Here is a 19,016-nt window from a genome sequence, read left to right as displayed (position 1 = left end):
AGATACCCACACCTTTCTCTCCCTTAGTCTGGGAAATGTCAAGGCCCATAGGTTAAAAGCACACCAGTGACAAGCCTGGTATAACATAGCCTACTCCTGCACCTCTCTCCATACAGTGTGTGTGCATGTCTCTATAAGCACATCCACCAATAAAGAGATTATGCTTGGCTTTTAACCTTTTCCAAGTGGCCCTGTCAGGGGGAAAGCATTAGATGGAGAAGGAGGAGAAAAGGTGAGTGAAGAGTGAGAAAAAAAAGAAAAAGAAATAGGCAGCAAGGTGAGAAGGTCATGAAACAAAAGAGGGGAGGTGCTACACAGCACAACTTTTTATGGATTATTCATCTTTAAATGCCTCCCTTGACCGCTCTCCTTTCCCACATTTCCCAAGAACCAAGAGAGACACTGGGCATCAAAGTGTGACAAGCCTGCTAATAAAATTAAAAATGTGGGTGCTTTTTAATTGAACTTTAAAGGCTTAAAATGCATGCAAAAAAAATGTGCAGACACACTAGCTCGCTCTGTGTGGTGTGAGTATCACTGTCTTGCTTAATGAAAGCTTTTATAACGGTGGACACAAACGTAATACAAGCAAACGGGCCGAATGAAAGCTCTAATTGAAGGCCATTTGGGTACTTTTTGTTGACAAAGTGGGGTGCAATCAGACTCTTCTGGTGCCCATCAATAAAATACGAGCGTATTAATATTTTCCACGCTCCAGAGAGTGAAAACAGGAAAAAAAGAAAACAAAAAACTAAATGGGTAAACGTCCAGTGATGTTAGGAAATGGGCTGCTATTCATGGGAAACACGCAGTTATTGGAAATTTCAGGTTTCCATTCAAAAACAGGAACAATGCTTTCACTATGCCATTTCCAGAATACCAAGTTAGAAACTTAGTATAATTAAAAAAAAAAAATAAATCCAACAGAATAGAACCATTTAGCATGATTTGCAAAAAACATTGCAGAATGGATGAAACTGGCTGGAGTCAGACCTGTAGGGTGTGAGGATGTTGAGCGGTGGGGGCTGCTCGCAGGTTTGGTACGTCTCCTGCAGTGGGACAGGCAGAGACGTGCGATCAAACAGCTGCTGGTCCTGAATGGTAGAACTCCTGAAGGCCTTCCTCATGGTAATGTCCTGAAGAGACACTGGGGAAGGAGGGACAAATGCAGAAAAGAGAAAAGAGGGGAGGAAAGCAGAACTTGTAATTATTAAATCAGACTCTTTGTGGAGCATCTGCTATATGTATGTTTGCTACCAGTGTGACTGACAGAAGGCGAGAAGGCATTTTAAGACTAATGCTTGCTGCTTTTTGACTGTACCTGCCGAACGATGTTCAAAAAACCCCCAAAAAACAACAACAAAAAAAAGAAATAAACAAAACAAAAAACACACATGTACCAATCAACAGGCTTCTCATGTCACTGATGAAAACAATAATTACCATCTGGTTCCGTCTCATCATTATCATCATCATCACTGTGACATCATCAATCACACTGTCACGATCAGCATAACAGAAGACTAAACCTATTAGAAACCACTAATCATCCTCCCTCGGGCTAACGCTACATTGCTGTCCTAATTGGTTGTCTTCAATTCCCCTAAAGTAAACAATAACATGATGAACAAGATAAGATAGGCTAGGCCAAGCTAAGGTCGTCTCTCAGAAGCTGTAGAAATGATTGCTCTTCTTTCATCCGGGAATAACTGACATTTTCAGAGGGCAGAAAAATAACAGAAGAAAATCAATGCTGTACAGATGAAGCTCACAGAAAAACAGGTTGGAGAAAGCGCTAAAGGGAAGACGGGAAAAAACCCACAACTAGACCAATGCTAACCCTCAATCTGGTAAAAAAAAAAAAAAAAAGAAAAAAAAAGAGCCTTGGAAAGAAATCTAGAACGTTGCAACCAGATCTGAATTATAGACGAGGGAGTGACAAATGGATGCACTTTAATGCTGCCCAGAAGAAGCTTGAAAAAGCCACATCATGACAGACACAATAGAATCAACATATAACCTAAAAACACTGTAAGGAAATCACTTATAAGCCAACAGTCATTTAACCATTTTCTTAGCAAAATGAGACAAAGCCTAGAAAGAGTCTACTACACTGATTCAATCTTCTACATTGCAGCAGTGCAGCTGGATAATGACTTCCACAGACTGTCAGTGTTGTGACATACCAGCCACCTGAGGCACTGAAGTATCATTATGAACAAACACCATGAGGGAGCTGAGCTTTGGTGAGTAACACTCTGCAAGAGAGATAGGAGGCCGTAGAATGCAAGCGGGAGATAATAAAACGACTTGGACACACCAGAGCCAGTATAATGGCAGCAGGGGACAGACAGAGAGAGAGAAAAGATGTACCAACAGTAAAACAAAGAGCAGCAGCTGACATAAAAGAACCATTCACAAGAAATACTGACAAAGAAACAGTGAAAAGAAAGGAAAATTGAAGACGGGGAAGACATAAAACTAACATGGGAATGTGCAGGCAGAGAGAGAGAGAGAGAGAGAGGGAGAGGAGAGAGAGAGGAGAGAGAGAGAGAGAGAGAGAGAGAGAGAGAGAGAGAGAGAGAGAAAGAGAGAGAGAGAGAGAGAGAGAGAGAGAGAGAGAGAGAGAGAGAGAGAGAGAGAGACAAAGAGATACATAAACACATCAAGTAGGATTTTAATAAGAAAAACAGAAAATATCCCACAGAAACCCAGGACACAGAGAAGCGCAGTAACCTGAGCAGAGCCCGAGGGTGGATTAAGCTTCAAAGACAGCACAAGGGAGAAGCTTTAACAGCCATTTATATAAGATACACATACATAGAAGGAAAAAAATTAAACATACTGCACACAGCATTTTGTTCTAAGTTAAACAGAAATAGCTACAAGATGACACTGGGGTGGTTGATCTGTCTTCTGTGTCTTCCTGACTACAAGATTTATGGAAAGCTACATGCAACTTTAAATGTGCACCTGACAACTTTGTGCATAGTTTCAACCATAATTCCTGTTGTTTATGATAACATACTACTTGTGATACACCAAAATACCTACATATCAGCCAAATATCATAATAGTCAATATCATACCTGCTGACTGGCTTTGGCCTATTAGTAAATAAGATGAGTATTAGTAAAGCTAGTGGCCGAAGTTTGAAATGTTCAAAAGGCAGCATGATGAAGAGCTGAGGTTATATTTGAAAATGAAGACATTTCCTGATGTTTCCTGCCACGAAAGTGTGAATAAATTGCCACAATAACATAAAAATATCTTCACTGCCAGCGGTTATCAGACAAATGATTTCCTCAGAATCAGGCCACGAGTTCACATCCCTACATGCTACAGAAACCTTACAGTGATACACAAAATCTTTGTTCATTTGCCCACAAAATCCTCCTACACGATCTGGAGTCAACCAGTCAAAACTGGCACACGAGTACATCTTGTGCCCCTGAAGGTTCTTATCTATATCAGACATTATAAGCCATCATGTTGTCTAGCAACCACCTACCAGCAGGTTAAAATGATCCATTTGTGGCATTTATGCAACACCTTATAAAAGCATCGTATCATTTTCATTTCATGTCAATAACGTCTAATTTATAGCTACGAAACTTGAATGATGCATGATATATTATAATGTAATCATGTTGCCTAGCAACCACATACAGATGTGCTATAAAGCAGCCAATTTGTAGCATTTATGTGCATATAACACCTTAGAAAAATATTGTATAATTTCAATTTCATGACAATAATGTCTCATTTATGTCCAGAAAACTTGAATTATGCATGACATAATATGACGCAATCAAGTTGCCTAGCAACAAACTAAGAATGGACTAAAAATCACAGCCCAAACAATACCATAGCACAGGCATGTGCTAGTTACTGAAATGTGGGAACAATGCAGCAATGTTAGACTTGATGTACTGGAACACTGAACACAACTATGGTAGTATGACTCAAAGCTGGAAGTCAGTCTGTAAACTTTATGGATATTTAGAATTTACAGGCTTAACACTTAACTTTTTTTATTTAAATATGTCTGACTTGTGGGATTTTTTTCCATGTCTATAATATTTTTGCCTGCCTGCTAGTTTGCAGCGATGCTGCAGCCATCAGCCTTCACAAATCTCCAGAGCTAGAAAGAACCCAAACTGAAAAAGAGCTTAATCCTTTAAGATTGTAACTTGCGCTTGTGCTGGGGGTGTAATAGCATAAACTTCAGTAGCTCCTAGATCAGACACACCAGGGATGATAAGGGCAAAAATCAAAGTCAAAACCACAGTGGCATGACAATTTGACTGCCCACAGTGATCAGAGAAGAGAAATGCCAGAGAAAATTGTAGGAGTAATGTTGAGATCTAAGAAATTAAAGTACATTTTTCTCTAGTTGAAAAGAGAGGAGGTAAGGGATACAGACGTGGGAAGGGTTATGAACATTAAAATGATATTTTATTCTTTTATACTTTAGTGATCCCCGTAGGGCATTTCACTTTTTTGCACTGCCCCTGTTCCACAGGAAGGTTGGGCTGAAAGTCAGGAAAGTGCACTGTGAGCTGATGCCAGTACTCTCCCACTCACTGCTTACAAATGTACAGAACAGACCCACAGAGAGGATTCTTATAGACACACAGCACCCTGTGAGAGCCAGGTGTAAGCGCTGGTCAAAAGGTGAGTGCCAATTTGGCGTTGTTGTATGTTGAGCGAGGCCACTGTGCCCTGCTGCCCCTGTGAATTAAGAGAAGTGCATGAGGCTGTCAGATGGTGTGACAAGTAGGTGCAAAAGCGACAAATAAAGAGAGAGGCAAAGAGAGAGGCAGCACACAAGTCTGTGCCAGGACTCATTTGATGAAGCGAGAGGTGGCCATAAACCTCTACCAAGCAATACTGAAGCTTCAGAGCAGCTTACTACACTAATCAATGCGGGCAGGCACACACACAAGGCACGCAAACGCACACGCGCAGATGGATATCTTAACATGATCTTTTACATCCTAATTGCAAAATGTCATTTATTCAGCTGAACTACCAATTAGATCCATTTAGCAAAGACATTCAGCTAATGAGAAAAATGTGAGTGTACGTGTTGGTGAATGAATGAGTAAATTAGTGACAGATAGTGCGTGCGTGCGTGTGTGTGTGTATATACACATACGTCTATCTCATCTGAGTTTCCAGCATAGGGATTGAGGGCATTTTGGCCAGTCCTCACTTTCTGACACACCTTCAAAGAACTGTTTGAGGGTTAAGATTTGGTTTTAGGGTTCATGTAGGGATTGGGATATGGGGTCCTTGCAGAGACATAAGTGTGTGTGCACAGGCATTAGGTCAAGCAGCACCAGGTGCAGCAGCAACAGCCTCTGATCTCAGGATGTGAAGCTTCTTATCAGTAAGCCAGTGCTGGAAAGTTTATCTCTATCCCTCATATCTTTCTCTTAGACAGATAGCATCTGGCTAAAACACTTCAGCTAAAGAGAGGTGAGGAAGTTCTTGTTGCTCGCACAACCCTGCCCTCAGCTCCCCTCCTAGTTTCAGAAAAATTATGTTTTCCCCCTTTCTTCATTTCATCCCCTATCTCATAGAGATGCAGCCCTACACGCAGCAATACTAGATAAGAAAAGTCACAGGCCAAGCTGTCGTTTAGTATGCAGGCATGTCTCCCTCCGCTGTTGTACTTCAATGCAAATGTTGCCCTATATTTTTCCTTCTGCACACTTCATCTTGCAACCCCGAATCACTCTTTCCTTTCCCTGATTCAGTTTTTGCTCCATCTCTTCCCATAAGCTTCATTGTTTGTCCTCTGTCTTTCATTTTGTCCTCTCCTCTACTGAAATTTATTGAGAAGTTCTTTCATTTGCATAGAAAACCCTCATAAATGACAAGTGTTATGCACAGCTTTAGAGTAAACAGGGTGAGTCTTGTACTGCAGTGAGACAGACTGTTGCAGAAGAAGAAGAAGGGGAAAAAGATACATAAAGTGCATGCCAGCCATCTGAAATTCGTACTGGGACATAGTGTTAGTATTCGCAACTGCACTGTCAACTACTGTGTACTAAGAAGAAAGTATAAACTGTTGGGAGTCACCTTATCATTTTGGGGTTGACTTTGCTAGGCTCTCATCACAGCTGCTTGCTAGTCATCACCCATAATGCTTTTGGGTGTACAAATGATGCTTCTGCTTCATCGCCTGAGTCTGCCTGAAGAAGGTTTTGTCACATGGCCATGTCTCACTGGTTGCCAAATGGCAGGGCAGACCAGAAAGGGCATCTAGTGCAACAAATAAAATGTCTGACAAATAAAAATACTTCATTATAAAGTATTTATACAAAAACATCATAAAATGTAAACACTGACATGAAAGCAGATTTGCACCACTGGCAAAAATCTGCGGTAAATGGTTGATGGGTTTGTCAGTGTGCTCTCATGCGACCAAATTATTATTCAGGGAATCGCCAGTTTAACTTCCATAAGGAAAAAAGTGCATTAATAATATCTATTTATTTATAATCCATTTAGAATTATAGGGCTAGTCGGTATAGTGTATTCGGTGAACATCTGCATCACAGATTTTTTTGTTTTTGTTTTTTTATGAGTAATTTCAGAGCTAATCCCTGTGGTACATTTGATTCCAGAAAACTACAATAGCATAATATTAAATTATAAAGCAATGGTAAAGTGCATATATCACTCACGGGAACATTTGCCTGGATTATTGCTGTACTTATTTTCGTTTTTTTTTATTAACTTTTTACCTACTGAGGGCCAGCACTTTTGCTTCCCTGTAAGCTGTAAGCTCTTATTCAGATCATCTGATAGGATGGTCAAAATTCATCATCAAACCATCCATCCTGCCATCCACCCATCCATCAATCATCCATCCATCCATCCATCCATCCATATCCACTTATCCAATTTAGGGTCACGGTGGGGCTCTAGCCTATTCCAGCTGTCATGGGTGAGAGGTGGGGTTGCAGGATTAACACGGAGAGCCTGACAACTATCATCCTCACATTCACACCTATGGCCAATATAGGGTCACCAATTAACCTAGCAAGCAAGTCCTTTGACTGTGGGAGGAAGCCAGAGTACCCACAGAGAGCACACACATACACAGTCATCATTCAATCTCCACACAGAAACCCACGACCTTCTTAATGTATGCCAAGAAATGCCACACGTGGGGGAAATATCATATGAACACAAATATCATATGAACACATGAGAAAAGAAAAGCACAAGACCCACCGCTGATGGGGATATCTTCCCACGATGAATGAAAATATAAAATTATGGCCATGAGTCATCCCTGACCAACATGATAGACATTGTTCAGCCAATCAGAAGTTGGCATCACAGGCTAATCAATAAGGCTGCAGCCTAGAGTGATACATTTTTACCGAGAAATTTGGGATTCCACAGTTTCTCACTATCTAGCTACTGCCTGCTTTTCAGTGGACCTACTGTAGGTCAGTTGCTACTAGATATGGGGAGTCCCCAGTTTCTCAATTTCAGCAGGTATAGCCAATCACACAGCACAATATGATCACATCACAATATGATCACGCTGAAATCCTCTGTGTTGATTACCCTCCACTTCAGATAAATACAGCCAAAGTGTACAAAGGGTAAAATCCAAGAATATGAATATTGTGTTGTACATCTTTGAAGAGTAAAGAACACATAGGCCAAATTTCATGGCTCAACTCTACAAACTGGAAAGGTAAAACCTCATGGATAGACACCCGCACAGACCGTATGACGACAATATCTTTCCGCTTTATTTTGCGCGGGACTCATTCTGAACATTAGTTTCTGCTGTGGATCTCAGGGATGTGTGTACTATAGATCTGACTATTTGGAATGCTAAACACCTTTAAGCACATGCTTCATCTTACCACGTCAGTCCTTCCACTCACAACAAAAAACAGAAATAATCAGTAACAAATGAGAGTTTCAGAGAAAAGACTTTACCCTTAAAAAATTGTTTTGTGACATTATGGTCTACCTTTATACAGTCTGTACGCATGTACTGCTTTCTAAAGATAAAAAATATGAGAAAAGATCAAGGGCACGAGCAAGAAAAGTGATGTAACAGAGAGAGAGAGGAGTCAGGGAGGGTTAATAAGCAACTGCAAGCAAAAAAAAAAAAAACTGCACTAAAAACAGAGAAAAGCAAATATTAAACAATCAAAATGACAGATGAGGCATGTAGAAAAGAAAAGAAATCTGGTGCTAGATGAAATAAAATCCACGTATAAAAGTAAACTGATCGGAAGGACTAATAGAGAAAGTGAGAATCACGATAAGACAGTACATAAAGAAACAAAGTGCACAGGGACTTGGGGTGGCTTTGTGGCCTTCCATAATGGCCCACAGCCAGTGCAATGATATAACGGGGCCATTAAATAGGGGATACAGGCCATTAGTTTGGCTGGATACAGTGATAGGGAGAAGAGAGCCTGACAGCACACAAATAGCATCGATGCAAGATGGAGGAAGAGCAGAGATCAATCAGAGAGATGAGCGTGAAGAGGACAACAGAGACAGAGGGGTGCAGGGGGCAGTGCAGAGAGAAGAAAAAAAGGGGTGTGGCACGTGAGGTCTAAAGGGCAGAGTACCCTTTGAAAGGCCTGCAGGGTGTGGGCAAACTATGAGAGTGTGTATGAGACTGAACATACTGTATATAAATTGATGTGATAAAACCTTTTTGACCTCAACCACCGCACCAGCATCTGCATCGCATACATCACTCTGGTCATCCCTCCATCTCACATCTGCAACCTTCAGCCAAACTTCTTTCAAGTCACCCACTGTCCTACACCATGTTTCCTTAACTGGCAAAACTCATCTGAGTCACTAAGAGCTCCGTAGGCACATACACACAGATAAAACAGGATGTGAATGCACTTCACAAGTATTATTAAACTCACATTTGCCATCTGCTGTGTGCAAATGGTTTAAATTTAGCCAATGGGTGTAAAAAATACCAATTGTGATTCGGTGAAAGGTGCTAATCTAACAAAACCCAAGCATCCCATCTTTTTTATTTATTTTTTTATTTTTTTAAGTACAGCTATGACATCATTAAGATAACAGGACTTGAACCAAACCTTTAGTTAAACAATAAATGAGCTGGATAGAGACACTTTTTAAATAAAGGTAGTCATTTACTATATATCTGGTGCAGATTATGCACATTAGCAGATATCTTTATTATGATACATTATGCCTACCACATTATATATATATCTGCAATGTTTCCCTCATGAAGTTGCCTTGTCATTAACCATGACACTTCTGGTAACAGTAATTTTTTTTCCCCCATACACCTTTTTATTGTTTAAACCTCAGATCAAATAGATTGCAATAAAAACAGTTATGGATGTGATGACCACTAAAAACTTGAACATTTGAATAGGGACAATTTAATATTTAACATTTATATTAAAATCTTATAATAATTTTGGCAATATTGATTATGCATACCACAGGTTAATTGGTGAAAGGTGTGAATGTAAGTGTGAGTGGTTGTCTGTCTCTCTGTGTACCCTGCCTCTGGCTCTATGATAGCTGGGATAGGCTCCAGCCCCCTTGCGACACTGAAAAGGATAGGCGGAAGAGAATGGATGTATGGATGGACATTTAAAATATCAACATTCAATATGACCATATTTTGGCCATGAATCACAACTACACTATGTGTGCACTAAGTTCAATAGCACCATGAAAAGGTTTTAAATAGTCTCACAGAAACTTGTTGTGGTTTTGTGGACAGCATCTGTAAAATAAGAGTGCACTCCTCTCTCCTCTATCTTGCCTGTGCCCCATCCTCCACCCTATCTTTATCCCTTCACTGTCCTGATTTATGGTCCCATCCCTTTGTGCACTCATTCCCCTCTCCTTCACACCTCCTTCTCATGGAAACCACAGACACACGCACACACCATATTACAAGGCAAGCCATATGCTTACTCTAAAAGCATATACACTTGTATAGTGGTGTGTGTTTGACCATAAATGGATGAAGAAAGGAGGGTATGGTAGATGCTGGGTGGCGTTTACAAGAAACAAACTCTTTGCTAAAACACTCCCACTCCTTGGCAGTAAAAGCATACTAGGTTACTTCACTAATCATTAATGAATATATAAGGAGAGAACGGTACGTGTGGACTTTTTCATTCAAAGACAACTTCCTTTGGTAATAAATGAATGTTGAGGAGTTGAACTGAGTGGGAAATCTCTGTAACCTGCAGAGTAGGGTTTAATCCCGGGATCCGGGATTCCCGGGAAATGCGATCAGAACCATTTCCCGTTTCCCGGGAAACGTTAGACGGGAAACCGGGAAAAAAGTCGCGCGCGTCGATTTGACTTTCAGAAAGAAAAGAAAGCTTCAGAATGTTAAATTTAAGGAAATATTGAGAGAAGGGTTCGTTTAATGCGAAAAGCATTACTCTTCATTTCAGGCACGTTCAGCCTCCGTTTAAGGCTTCAGCCTTCATCTAAAGCGTTTTAATAGAGGTATTACACAGTTGTACTTTTTTCCTCTTTAATTTGTTGAAATCGTAGGCAATGTGTTTACCCTAAGGTATTTTGTATTATATAATTTTATATTATTATATATTGTTATATTGCATTATATAGCCTATAAAATATGCCTGCCCTGAACAATAAAGAAATATCTGTTTAACTTCGAGTGTTTCTTTTCCTCGTTTGCAGCCGCTTACTAACAATCATGAATTAGGATACGGGCCTAATGTGTGAAGAAATGATCATGAAATAGATTGCTTTAACATATTTTGCTTTTTAAATGGAGTTGAGTAAAATGTATATTTTTTAGGCTATAAGGATTGGCCAGTTTTTCAATAGACGATTCACAGCGAACCTACTTTAACCCTCAGACACGGTGTTATAAATTTGCTGTTGCCAGAATGGCAATGACCAAGTCGTAGTGCATTACTCGAGGCCCTGTGTTATGTCATATTATAGTGTAGTACGGTAGTTAACTTTTCAATGACTGTTACAGCGTTCCACTGGTGGAGATATAGCGCAACAGATGTCGCCACGACAGCGTGGCTGAGCCTTTATCAATGCTGTGTGGAGATGAACCGTATTGTTTTGCACCAGCAGTTGTAAAATATCTTGGTATAATTCCATGTACAATGGAGGAATATTCGAATTATATTTGTTAAGGGAGTGTTGAGGAACGACACAACACCGCATAGCTCGAGCACTCAAATGTCCAGATGTAGGTTTTATTGCGTTAATCAAGCCGACGTTGCCCCCTACTGGGCATAACAGGACATAGCTGGAAAGCTACCTCTACAATATCACAATAGGTTAAGGCCGACACAGGCTACAGAAGGCCTAATTAAAATAAAAAAATAAATAAACTTTTTCCCGGGATTCCCGGGAAATGGCTCGTCATTTCCCGGGATTTGATTCATGTCATTTTCGGGAAAAATATTAAACCCTACTGCAGAGGAGGCCATTTCAACCTGGCCCAGAAAATTCTGCGGTACAATCTTTTTACACTTGACTGGTTTTTGCTGCAGTGGCCTGTATTATGCACCCATTCCTCTATCCTTCCATCTTTCTTACTCTCCACCCCTCCAACTCTCCCCCACTACCACCACACACTTAAACTGCAACTGAGCTGATTCTTATCCATTGTCTTTGAGGCCAATACTTTGGGCTAAAAGGGAATAAGTCAGGCTAATATGTGAGGGGAGATAAGACCATGGACCACATGCACAGATGCAGACAACGAATAAAGACAAAATTGTAATCACATATAATCTGTTCTATCACAGTAATATCATATGAATATAAGCTAATCTTTTGCTAAAGCAATACAAACATTGGCTTTGTTGTTGTTTGGGTATTTCCCAAAGTAAATCCATTTAAATGTGTACCTAAAATAATAAATATTAATGCTTTATTCTCTGCAGGCTAAGCCAGTGAACCTTGTGAGCAGTAGAAAAGACGCAGCAGTAGGTGTTAGCGCATAAATGTTTGCCCTCCAACCTCTGCATTATAACATGGGCGCACTTCCCAGCAAAGAACTGCACAACAGGCTTCTACAATTAGATCACTTGCAATTACTCAATTAGCACAGATACTATATGCGGACAGGCTGAGGATACAGGCTGCAGAGAGAATGGGAAACTGGTTGAGAGGAGATGAAGGAAAAGGTGGAAATGCAGCAGAAAAAGCAGAGTTAAAAGTAATTCAGTTAGTGCTGAGGTATCATTACATGCATGGGAAAAGAAAGAGACCAAAGGGAAGATGTGAAATGAGCAGTCTACTGCTATCTGTTACTCATCTGTATTTAAAATAAAAATCTATAACTCTGCACAAAATAAGAAACAATTCATTGCCTTGTAAAAAGCCTCTGCTTGCATTCACAGAAAAGTTAGAGGGCATGAGTACAAATGAGTGAGCATTTTACTGTCTCTGTCAGTGACAAGGAAGGAGCTGGAGTAGCATTGTGCAAAGCCGTAAACACACTGCTAGCCCACGGGAAATCGATATAGTGCCTTGGAGCGTGCTATTATATGTCTATGATTCTCTCCTCTTTTACTTTGCACTGCATTCCCCACTAGATACTCCATCGTGTCATCCTGCCTCCCCCTTCTCAGGATAACCTGGATTACCTGACAGTCCCAAGATTATCACATTCCATTTTTTGTTATTGCTAACAGACGTTCCACCCTGACCTTAGATCAAATTTCTCCTCGCAAAAAAGTGCCTTTATTGGGTAAAGGAGCATGCAGCCATTGTGAACCCCTGACACAGTGATTCTAATACAGGTCTGGGTTTTGACCACTGGGGTTGGAAAATGTCAAAAATGTTGTTTAACACTGCAGATGCAGCTTCGTCATGTCGCACGATTACACAAGCGCAGTGGTTTAGCTACAGACACAAGAATGAAAGTAAGAGAAGGAAAATAAGTAAATAATTTTAAAAAGAATGGGATGAGCTGTGTAAATCTGTGTGGGTACAACACTCACATTCCTCCTCTTTGGGGTCCAGCTGTGTGACACTGATGGAGAGGCGGTCCACGCGCTCCTGCAGGGAGTTGACCCGGAAAGAGAACGAGTGTGCCTCATTGAAGAGCTCTCCGAAGAGGTCCTCTGCATATTTACCTAGGCACATATGTAATTGAAGAATACTGAGATTCAAAAAAAAAAAAAGTGTTGAAATGGACTGAGTAAAATGATCAAATATATTTATTTTAACCCTGTAATGCCAAGCGTATCATATCCGATACATTCAAAAAATTCAGTGGATTCCCTCTTGGTCTATGCTCCACTGCTCCACCAAGCTTCACGAAATTTGCCACGGCAGTTTTTGCGTAGTTCTGCTGACAGACATATGTCCTACCTCTGCCTCAGCTGTGCACTTAATGATAGTGAGGGAAACACTGCCTCAGTGGTGAAGGTGGAAATCCTTTGGGGACATAATGATTCTGGCTGACTGCTCTAACAGAGATGTAAGTACAGTCGTGTGATACAGAAATTTAATTTAAAAAAGAAAAAGAAAAAAGGTGCAGATTAAGTTGGAAAGATAAAACAGTTACTTTTCGCCAACATTTTCTTTATGATAATACATTTCTGTTAGGTTCTCTCATACTTCAGTGTACATCCCAGTTTCTGCCCTGCTAGATGTAGGCAGTGCTTTTACATGATCAACCACCATTTATTCTTTTGCAGTGAATTTGTTTTTTAGCTTCTATAAAATGAAATGGATTCATGTCCTGGCCTGTGAGTCATAAACATATGCTGCAATATGCAAAATGCTTTGTCAAACTTCCCAGCACAAATCAATATATCACAATTTGTCAAACAAAATATACTGCAAATGAGATGATTTACACTGAAGCATATTCAGAGATTTTCTTGCTTTTGTACATACTACATAAACTAGAACTAGAATTGTTTAGTGCAAACATCTCAAAACCTTGAACTATAAAACTACCTCAAATGCCATCAATAAAAAAATGACCAATTTAGCAAATTTAATAACAAACAGTGAAAATATTTAAAGGTGTTGTGTATGTATAGTAAATGTGCTGTGTCCATTTAAATTATGAAAGAATGTGTGTGTGTGTGTGTGTGTGTGTGTCTGTACACGAGTGTCCTCAGGTTACTGACTGAGGCTGCTGAGCTGGCGGATGACGTTGGCCAAGGAGATGTTAGTCACACACTCCAGCTCATTCTTGATGTTTCTTGGCAGCACCGTGTGGCACAGGTGCCTTGGCTCGATGGTACGCTTCACCAGCGGCATCCTTCTGCTGTGAAACCGCTACCTACAGAAGCCAGATAGAGGAGGAAGACAGAGGGGAAAAAAAAAAAACCTTCAGTGAATCCATTCTTGTTATAGTGCTGCTTTTGCTATTTATTACACCACCGAATCATGTTAGCACAAAAACTAGGGAAATTTGTGTTTGGTTAATTATTTCTTTGCTGTAACAATGCTTCTTGGCGATAATTCTTATAAGGTTGGAAAGCCTGTTTATTTCCCCTTAAATGCTGCCACATTTGTAAGGACAACATTTGTGGGTTGAGCAGCAGAGCTGAGTATGTGGGCTGCACTCGTGAAAAACTTGCCAAATCTTCTCTGCCAATGCCAAGCAGCTTATTCTGCTATTGACTCTTGTTTGGTGTCGTTTATTGGTTTGGATGATTGAAGTCTGAAGAAACAGGACATACTGGCAATTTAACTGTTTATTCATTTAACAAACAGGGGCCTCAGTAGAATGTGAAAGAACCATACACAGCCAGGCTGGGCACAACCCACAAACTCAACTCTGCTGCTCAGTCCTTACAAATGTGGCACCATTTAAGGGGAAATAAACAGGTTTTCTAACCGCATAAGATTTATCGCCAACAGCAAAGAAATAACAACAGAAACACAAATTTCCTTAATTTTTGTGCCAAGTTTCAGAAGAGGTACCGAAAATGCTAACTTCACTCACACCAGGACTGTTTGAGAATGGGAGGGAGAGGGAGAGAGATGGGTTGTAGGGTGAAAAAGGACACATATAGAAAGGGAAATGAATGTGAAAAAGTTATACAGGCTCTTAAGTAATACAAAAATATAGAAAAAAAGGACACAAGTAATGTTTTGACATTGCCAGTAGCCATGATGCCTCATCTGTTTCACTGACGTTGGCCTGTCTTGTTCTTTTCATCATGCATAGCCTGTATAACACACCTCAGCACTTTGTCTGCCCACTCAGCCATGCTAATGGCATTAAGGCTGCACTGAGAGCTGCTAAGTATCAGATCTCCTCCTCTCAAACTAACAGAAAAAAAAAAAACAGGGACAGCTGGGCAAAACCACAGAAGACACAGCAACGAGGAAGAACAAAGAATATGCTCACTACTGTTTCACTTGAAACACCCTTTCACCTCCAAACGCATAAGAGAGGTGTTTGGTAGTACAAAGGTCTGAGCCTTTACCAGAGACATGGAGTATGCTTAAAGTTCACTATGCTTAAAGTTCACTGTGTTCATCTTGGTTTGTCTTAGAGTCTAAGATTTAGACGCTGAACATAACCTGCCAGTGAGCAGGTTTTCTTCCACAAACTAACCCCCACCCCCCTGCTGCACCTGAACCAGCTGTCTGACACTCTTAATTTCCTCATTAATACATTCACTATCAAAGCACCTAGTATTACTTCACAGAAGTTTATATCTTTACAAATGCTGACATCCCAATTAGATGCTTGACTTAGACAGTTTATTATTCATTATAAACTGCTCAGGAAAAAAATTAAAGGAACACTTTGAAACAAAATTGGATCTCAATGAGTCTAAACCAGTCAATGGTATCCATTCCTTTATTCTCAAGGAACACTACATTTCCTGGTTTCTATTTTTTTGGTCAGAGACATTTACACCAGTGGCCTGCTTGAAGTCATTTTGTAGCTCTGGCTGTGCTCATCCTGCTCCTTCTTGCACAAAAGGAGCAGATACCAGACCTGCTGATGGCTTAAGGACCTTCTACACCCCTGTCCAGCTATCCCAAAAAAAAAAAAAAAAAAGCCAGTCTCCTACAATCTCCTCCATGCTCTTGACACTGTGCTGGGAGACACAGCAAACCTTCTGGCTACTGCATGAATTGATGTGCAATCCTGGAGGAGTTGAACTACCTGTGCAACCTCTGTAGGGTGCAGGTATTGCCTCATGCTAGTAGCAAAATTAGTGAGAGGGAAAAAAAAAAAGTCAGAAAAAGATGAGGAGGGAAAAATGTCAGTGGCTTCCACCAGTAAAACCATTCCTGTTGGGGACTGTCTCATTGTTGCCCCTCTAGTGCACCTCTCTGCTACCAGATCAATGTCACAGAAGTGTAACTGACTTGATGCTATACTCTGATTATATATATTTAGAAGTTAAAATGTCTGAAGTTACCCAATTATTTATATATATATATATATATATATATATATATATATATATATATATATATATTCGTGTAACATCAGACATTTTAACTTAAAATGTGGAGGTGAAATAATGAACAACAGAGTGTTCACTGAACTTTTTAAGTTTATAAGAAAAAAAATCTAATTAGCAGACTTCCAATTAACTTTTGTTAGACAGTTAAAAACTCACAAGACACCTTTTTCACAGGTTGTCTTTGTGCTGACTGCAGTACAAAACGGCTTCAAAGTCACTGGGCTGCGAGTTCTCCATAATAATTGAAGGGAGAAAAAAAACTTGTTAAACTGAGAAAATGTATTAAAAAAAAAAAAGTCAGTCTGTCTGTAACAATTGTCTGTCTGGCTGAACAGCTGATTCAGCTTATCTTCAGTTCATTGAACTTGTTTATTTTTCCAGATTCATTCAGATTAACTCAGTGGGTTTTATAATTTCACAACTCATAATGACTTTTAATAGCTCATCAAGTGCAGCTAATGTGCCTTTTCAAATAAGCCCAGATACTCCAAAGAAGCTCAAACCACCTTTTTTACAATGTTCCTTTACAGAGACATGAGAAGCCTTGAAGACGGAGAGATGAGTGCCCCGGGGGGTGGGATAGGAGTGAGTGAGAAGGGTAAACAGTTTCGACTTATTTAATTTCATTTTGCTTTCCTGTTTATCAGCCCGTTTCTCACTGAACCCCTCTAATATGTTGAATATCTAAAATCGAAAGACATTTACTGTTCACATAAATTAATTAAAGAGAAATGTCATCGATTTCTGATATGAAAACTGCATAACAGGTGGAGTGTTTCTAAAAGAGAAGCACATGCCTCATGCTCTAAAGAGTTTCAGATGAGGAATGCGATGAGCGATGCAGCTTAATTTTAAGAAAAAAAAAGACTAAATTAATGTTAAAATTACAAATAATACTGTTTTGTACATTAAAGGAAATGTTTCACAATTTGGAAAACACGCTTCATTTTCTTTACAAAGCTGCCAACGGCTTTGCATAACACAAAGACTGTAAAACTAGGAGAGAGGCATGATCTGCCCAACTCTATCAACACCTCTAAGCCTCTTAGTAATTAATTAATTAATTAATATTTTATGCTTCATTTGCTTAATCTGTACAAAGTTTAAAAACCTCAGAGGACTATTTTGCTGGCGACTAGGTGCTGAATTAATTGGGTTAGGTTTGATCCAGTTGTCTGACAGCCAGTAGAATCTAAATAAAATGAGTTAAGTGTATATTCAAAATGTGACATTTTTCATATGAGAATATAGTTTGATATCTCTTTCTCTCAGAAATGTGTTTTTTAAGATGATCTTCCTGCATTCTGCTTTAGATAGTGCTGGGCCCACTTGTTAAAGGTCAACATAGTAACAGCTGGCAAGTGGTTTTGGTATTCTTAAGACATCTGGAGTCTGTGAGAAGTGCTCATTGTGTCAAGAGTTGTTCCCAGTGAGGAGGGGATGATGTGTATGTGTACACTTTTGGTGAGTGATGCAGAGTCTGCTGGAGGAAATAAAAAGATCTCTAGAGTAGAGGATCTCTTGTTATTTTAGTGGTGGGCAGAGATTGGCACCATGTTTGGGTTTGTGTCATTTTAACATCACTTCCGCACTTCACTTGAACCATTTCAGCAATGGATAAAAAGAGGTGCATGTTCAAATTTTTTCCTTTTATGGGCACTGATGCTCCCATTTAAGATGCTTCAGAGATGAATCACCTCAGCACAGTCTTTTACTGGACCCTCTCGCTCCCTTCTAACCAGCCACAGCCGGGACACATTCTGGTCCAACATTTCTATGGTTACAGCCAAGAATTCTGGTTATTCCTCAGTGAAGAAGCAATTCTAAAAATATAGTGGGCTATTAAAAACTTCAGACGCTAATCACTATCCGTGCCTGTCAGTTGGTCCATCTGAGCACCTGATCTCTGTGTCATTTCACATACTAGTCACAGAGGAAGTCATGCTGGTCAAGCCCTCTTTCTTTTTATTTTTTTTTTTTACTATATGTGTTGATTTCCTTTAATGCTTGTTTTCATTCCCACCTTAATTTCATAGTTGTTATACACAATTATAGTACTGTATATGACATTTTTTGCCATGCTAGTGGATGGCAATGTTGGGCTACTGATATTTTGGCTGGTTAAGTGGAAAAACCTCAAGAGCCTTTGGAAGAATTGCAACAATATTTAAAAAGATAATGATATAATACTGGTTTTCTGATAACGTTAGGACTTTTAACGTGCTTTATTTTATTTATGTGAATATGTGCAACCCAACCCATGCATCAGTTGGTCAGTATTATGACAGATATATTGGTATTAGTGTATGCAATGTCCAGTACTTGAAGAGGAAAAGATTTTATTCAAATTTATTGTTTTATACCTACATTACAGATTTCAAAATGATGCTCAAAAATTTAATGATTCTATTTCAAAGCAGTCTGAATGCTGTCAGAACACATTCAGACTATCTACAGCCTGGATTCAAAAACTTGCTTTAAATTACAGAGTCTGGTTTTGGAATCCAAAAGTCATTTCAGCACACTTATCCTGACTCAAATTGTCAT

At 39.7% G+C, this 19,016-nt stretch overlaps 1 protein-coding gene across 2 annotated transcripts in view; it reads right to left on the bottom strand.

Annotated features, from left to right (window-relative positions):
* The window catches only part of wasf1 (WASP family member 1), a 70,494-nt gene that overhangs the window by 26,661 nt on the left and 24,817 nt on the right, over positions 1 to 19,016 (bottom strand). For both annotated transcript variants that reach the window (XM_030721148.1, XM_030721147.1), the window contains exons 2-4: positions 14,160 to 14,314; positions 13,017 to 13,151; positions 994 to 1,147 (exon numbers count right to left, since the gene is read on the bottom strand). In XM_030721148.1, the coding sequence (XP_030577008.1) occupies positions 994 to 1,147; positions 13,017 to 13,151; positions 14,160 to 14,292 (422 nt within the window). In that variant the 5' untranslated portion in view covers positions 14,293 to 14,314. The remainder of the gene's footprint in view (positions 1 to 993; positions 1,148 to 13,016; positions 13,152 to 14,159; positions 14,315 to 19,016) is intronic.

The sequence above is a fragment of the Archocentrus centrarchus genome, chromosome 24, assembly GCF_007364275.1.
Source record: "Archocentrus centrarchus isolate MPI-CPG fArcCen1 chromosome 24, fArcCen1, whole genome shotgun sequence".
In the NCBI taxonomy this organism is placed as follows: Eukaryota; Metazoa; Chordata; class Actinopteri; order Cichliformes; family Cichlidae; genus Archocentrus; species Archocentrus centrarchus.
The sequence above is the reverse complement of the archived record's forward strand: the minus strand, read 5'-3'. Positions and strand labels throughout refer to the sequence as shown.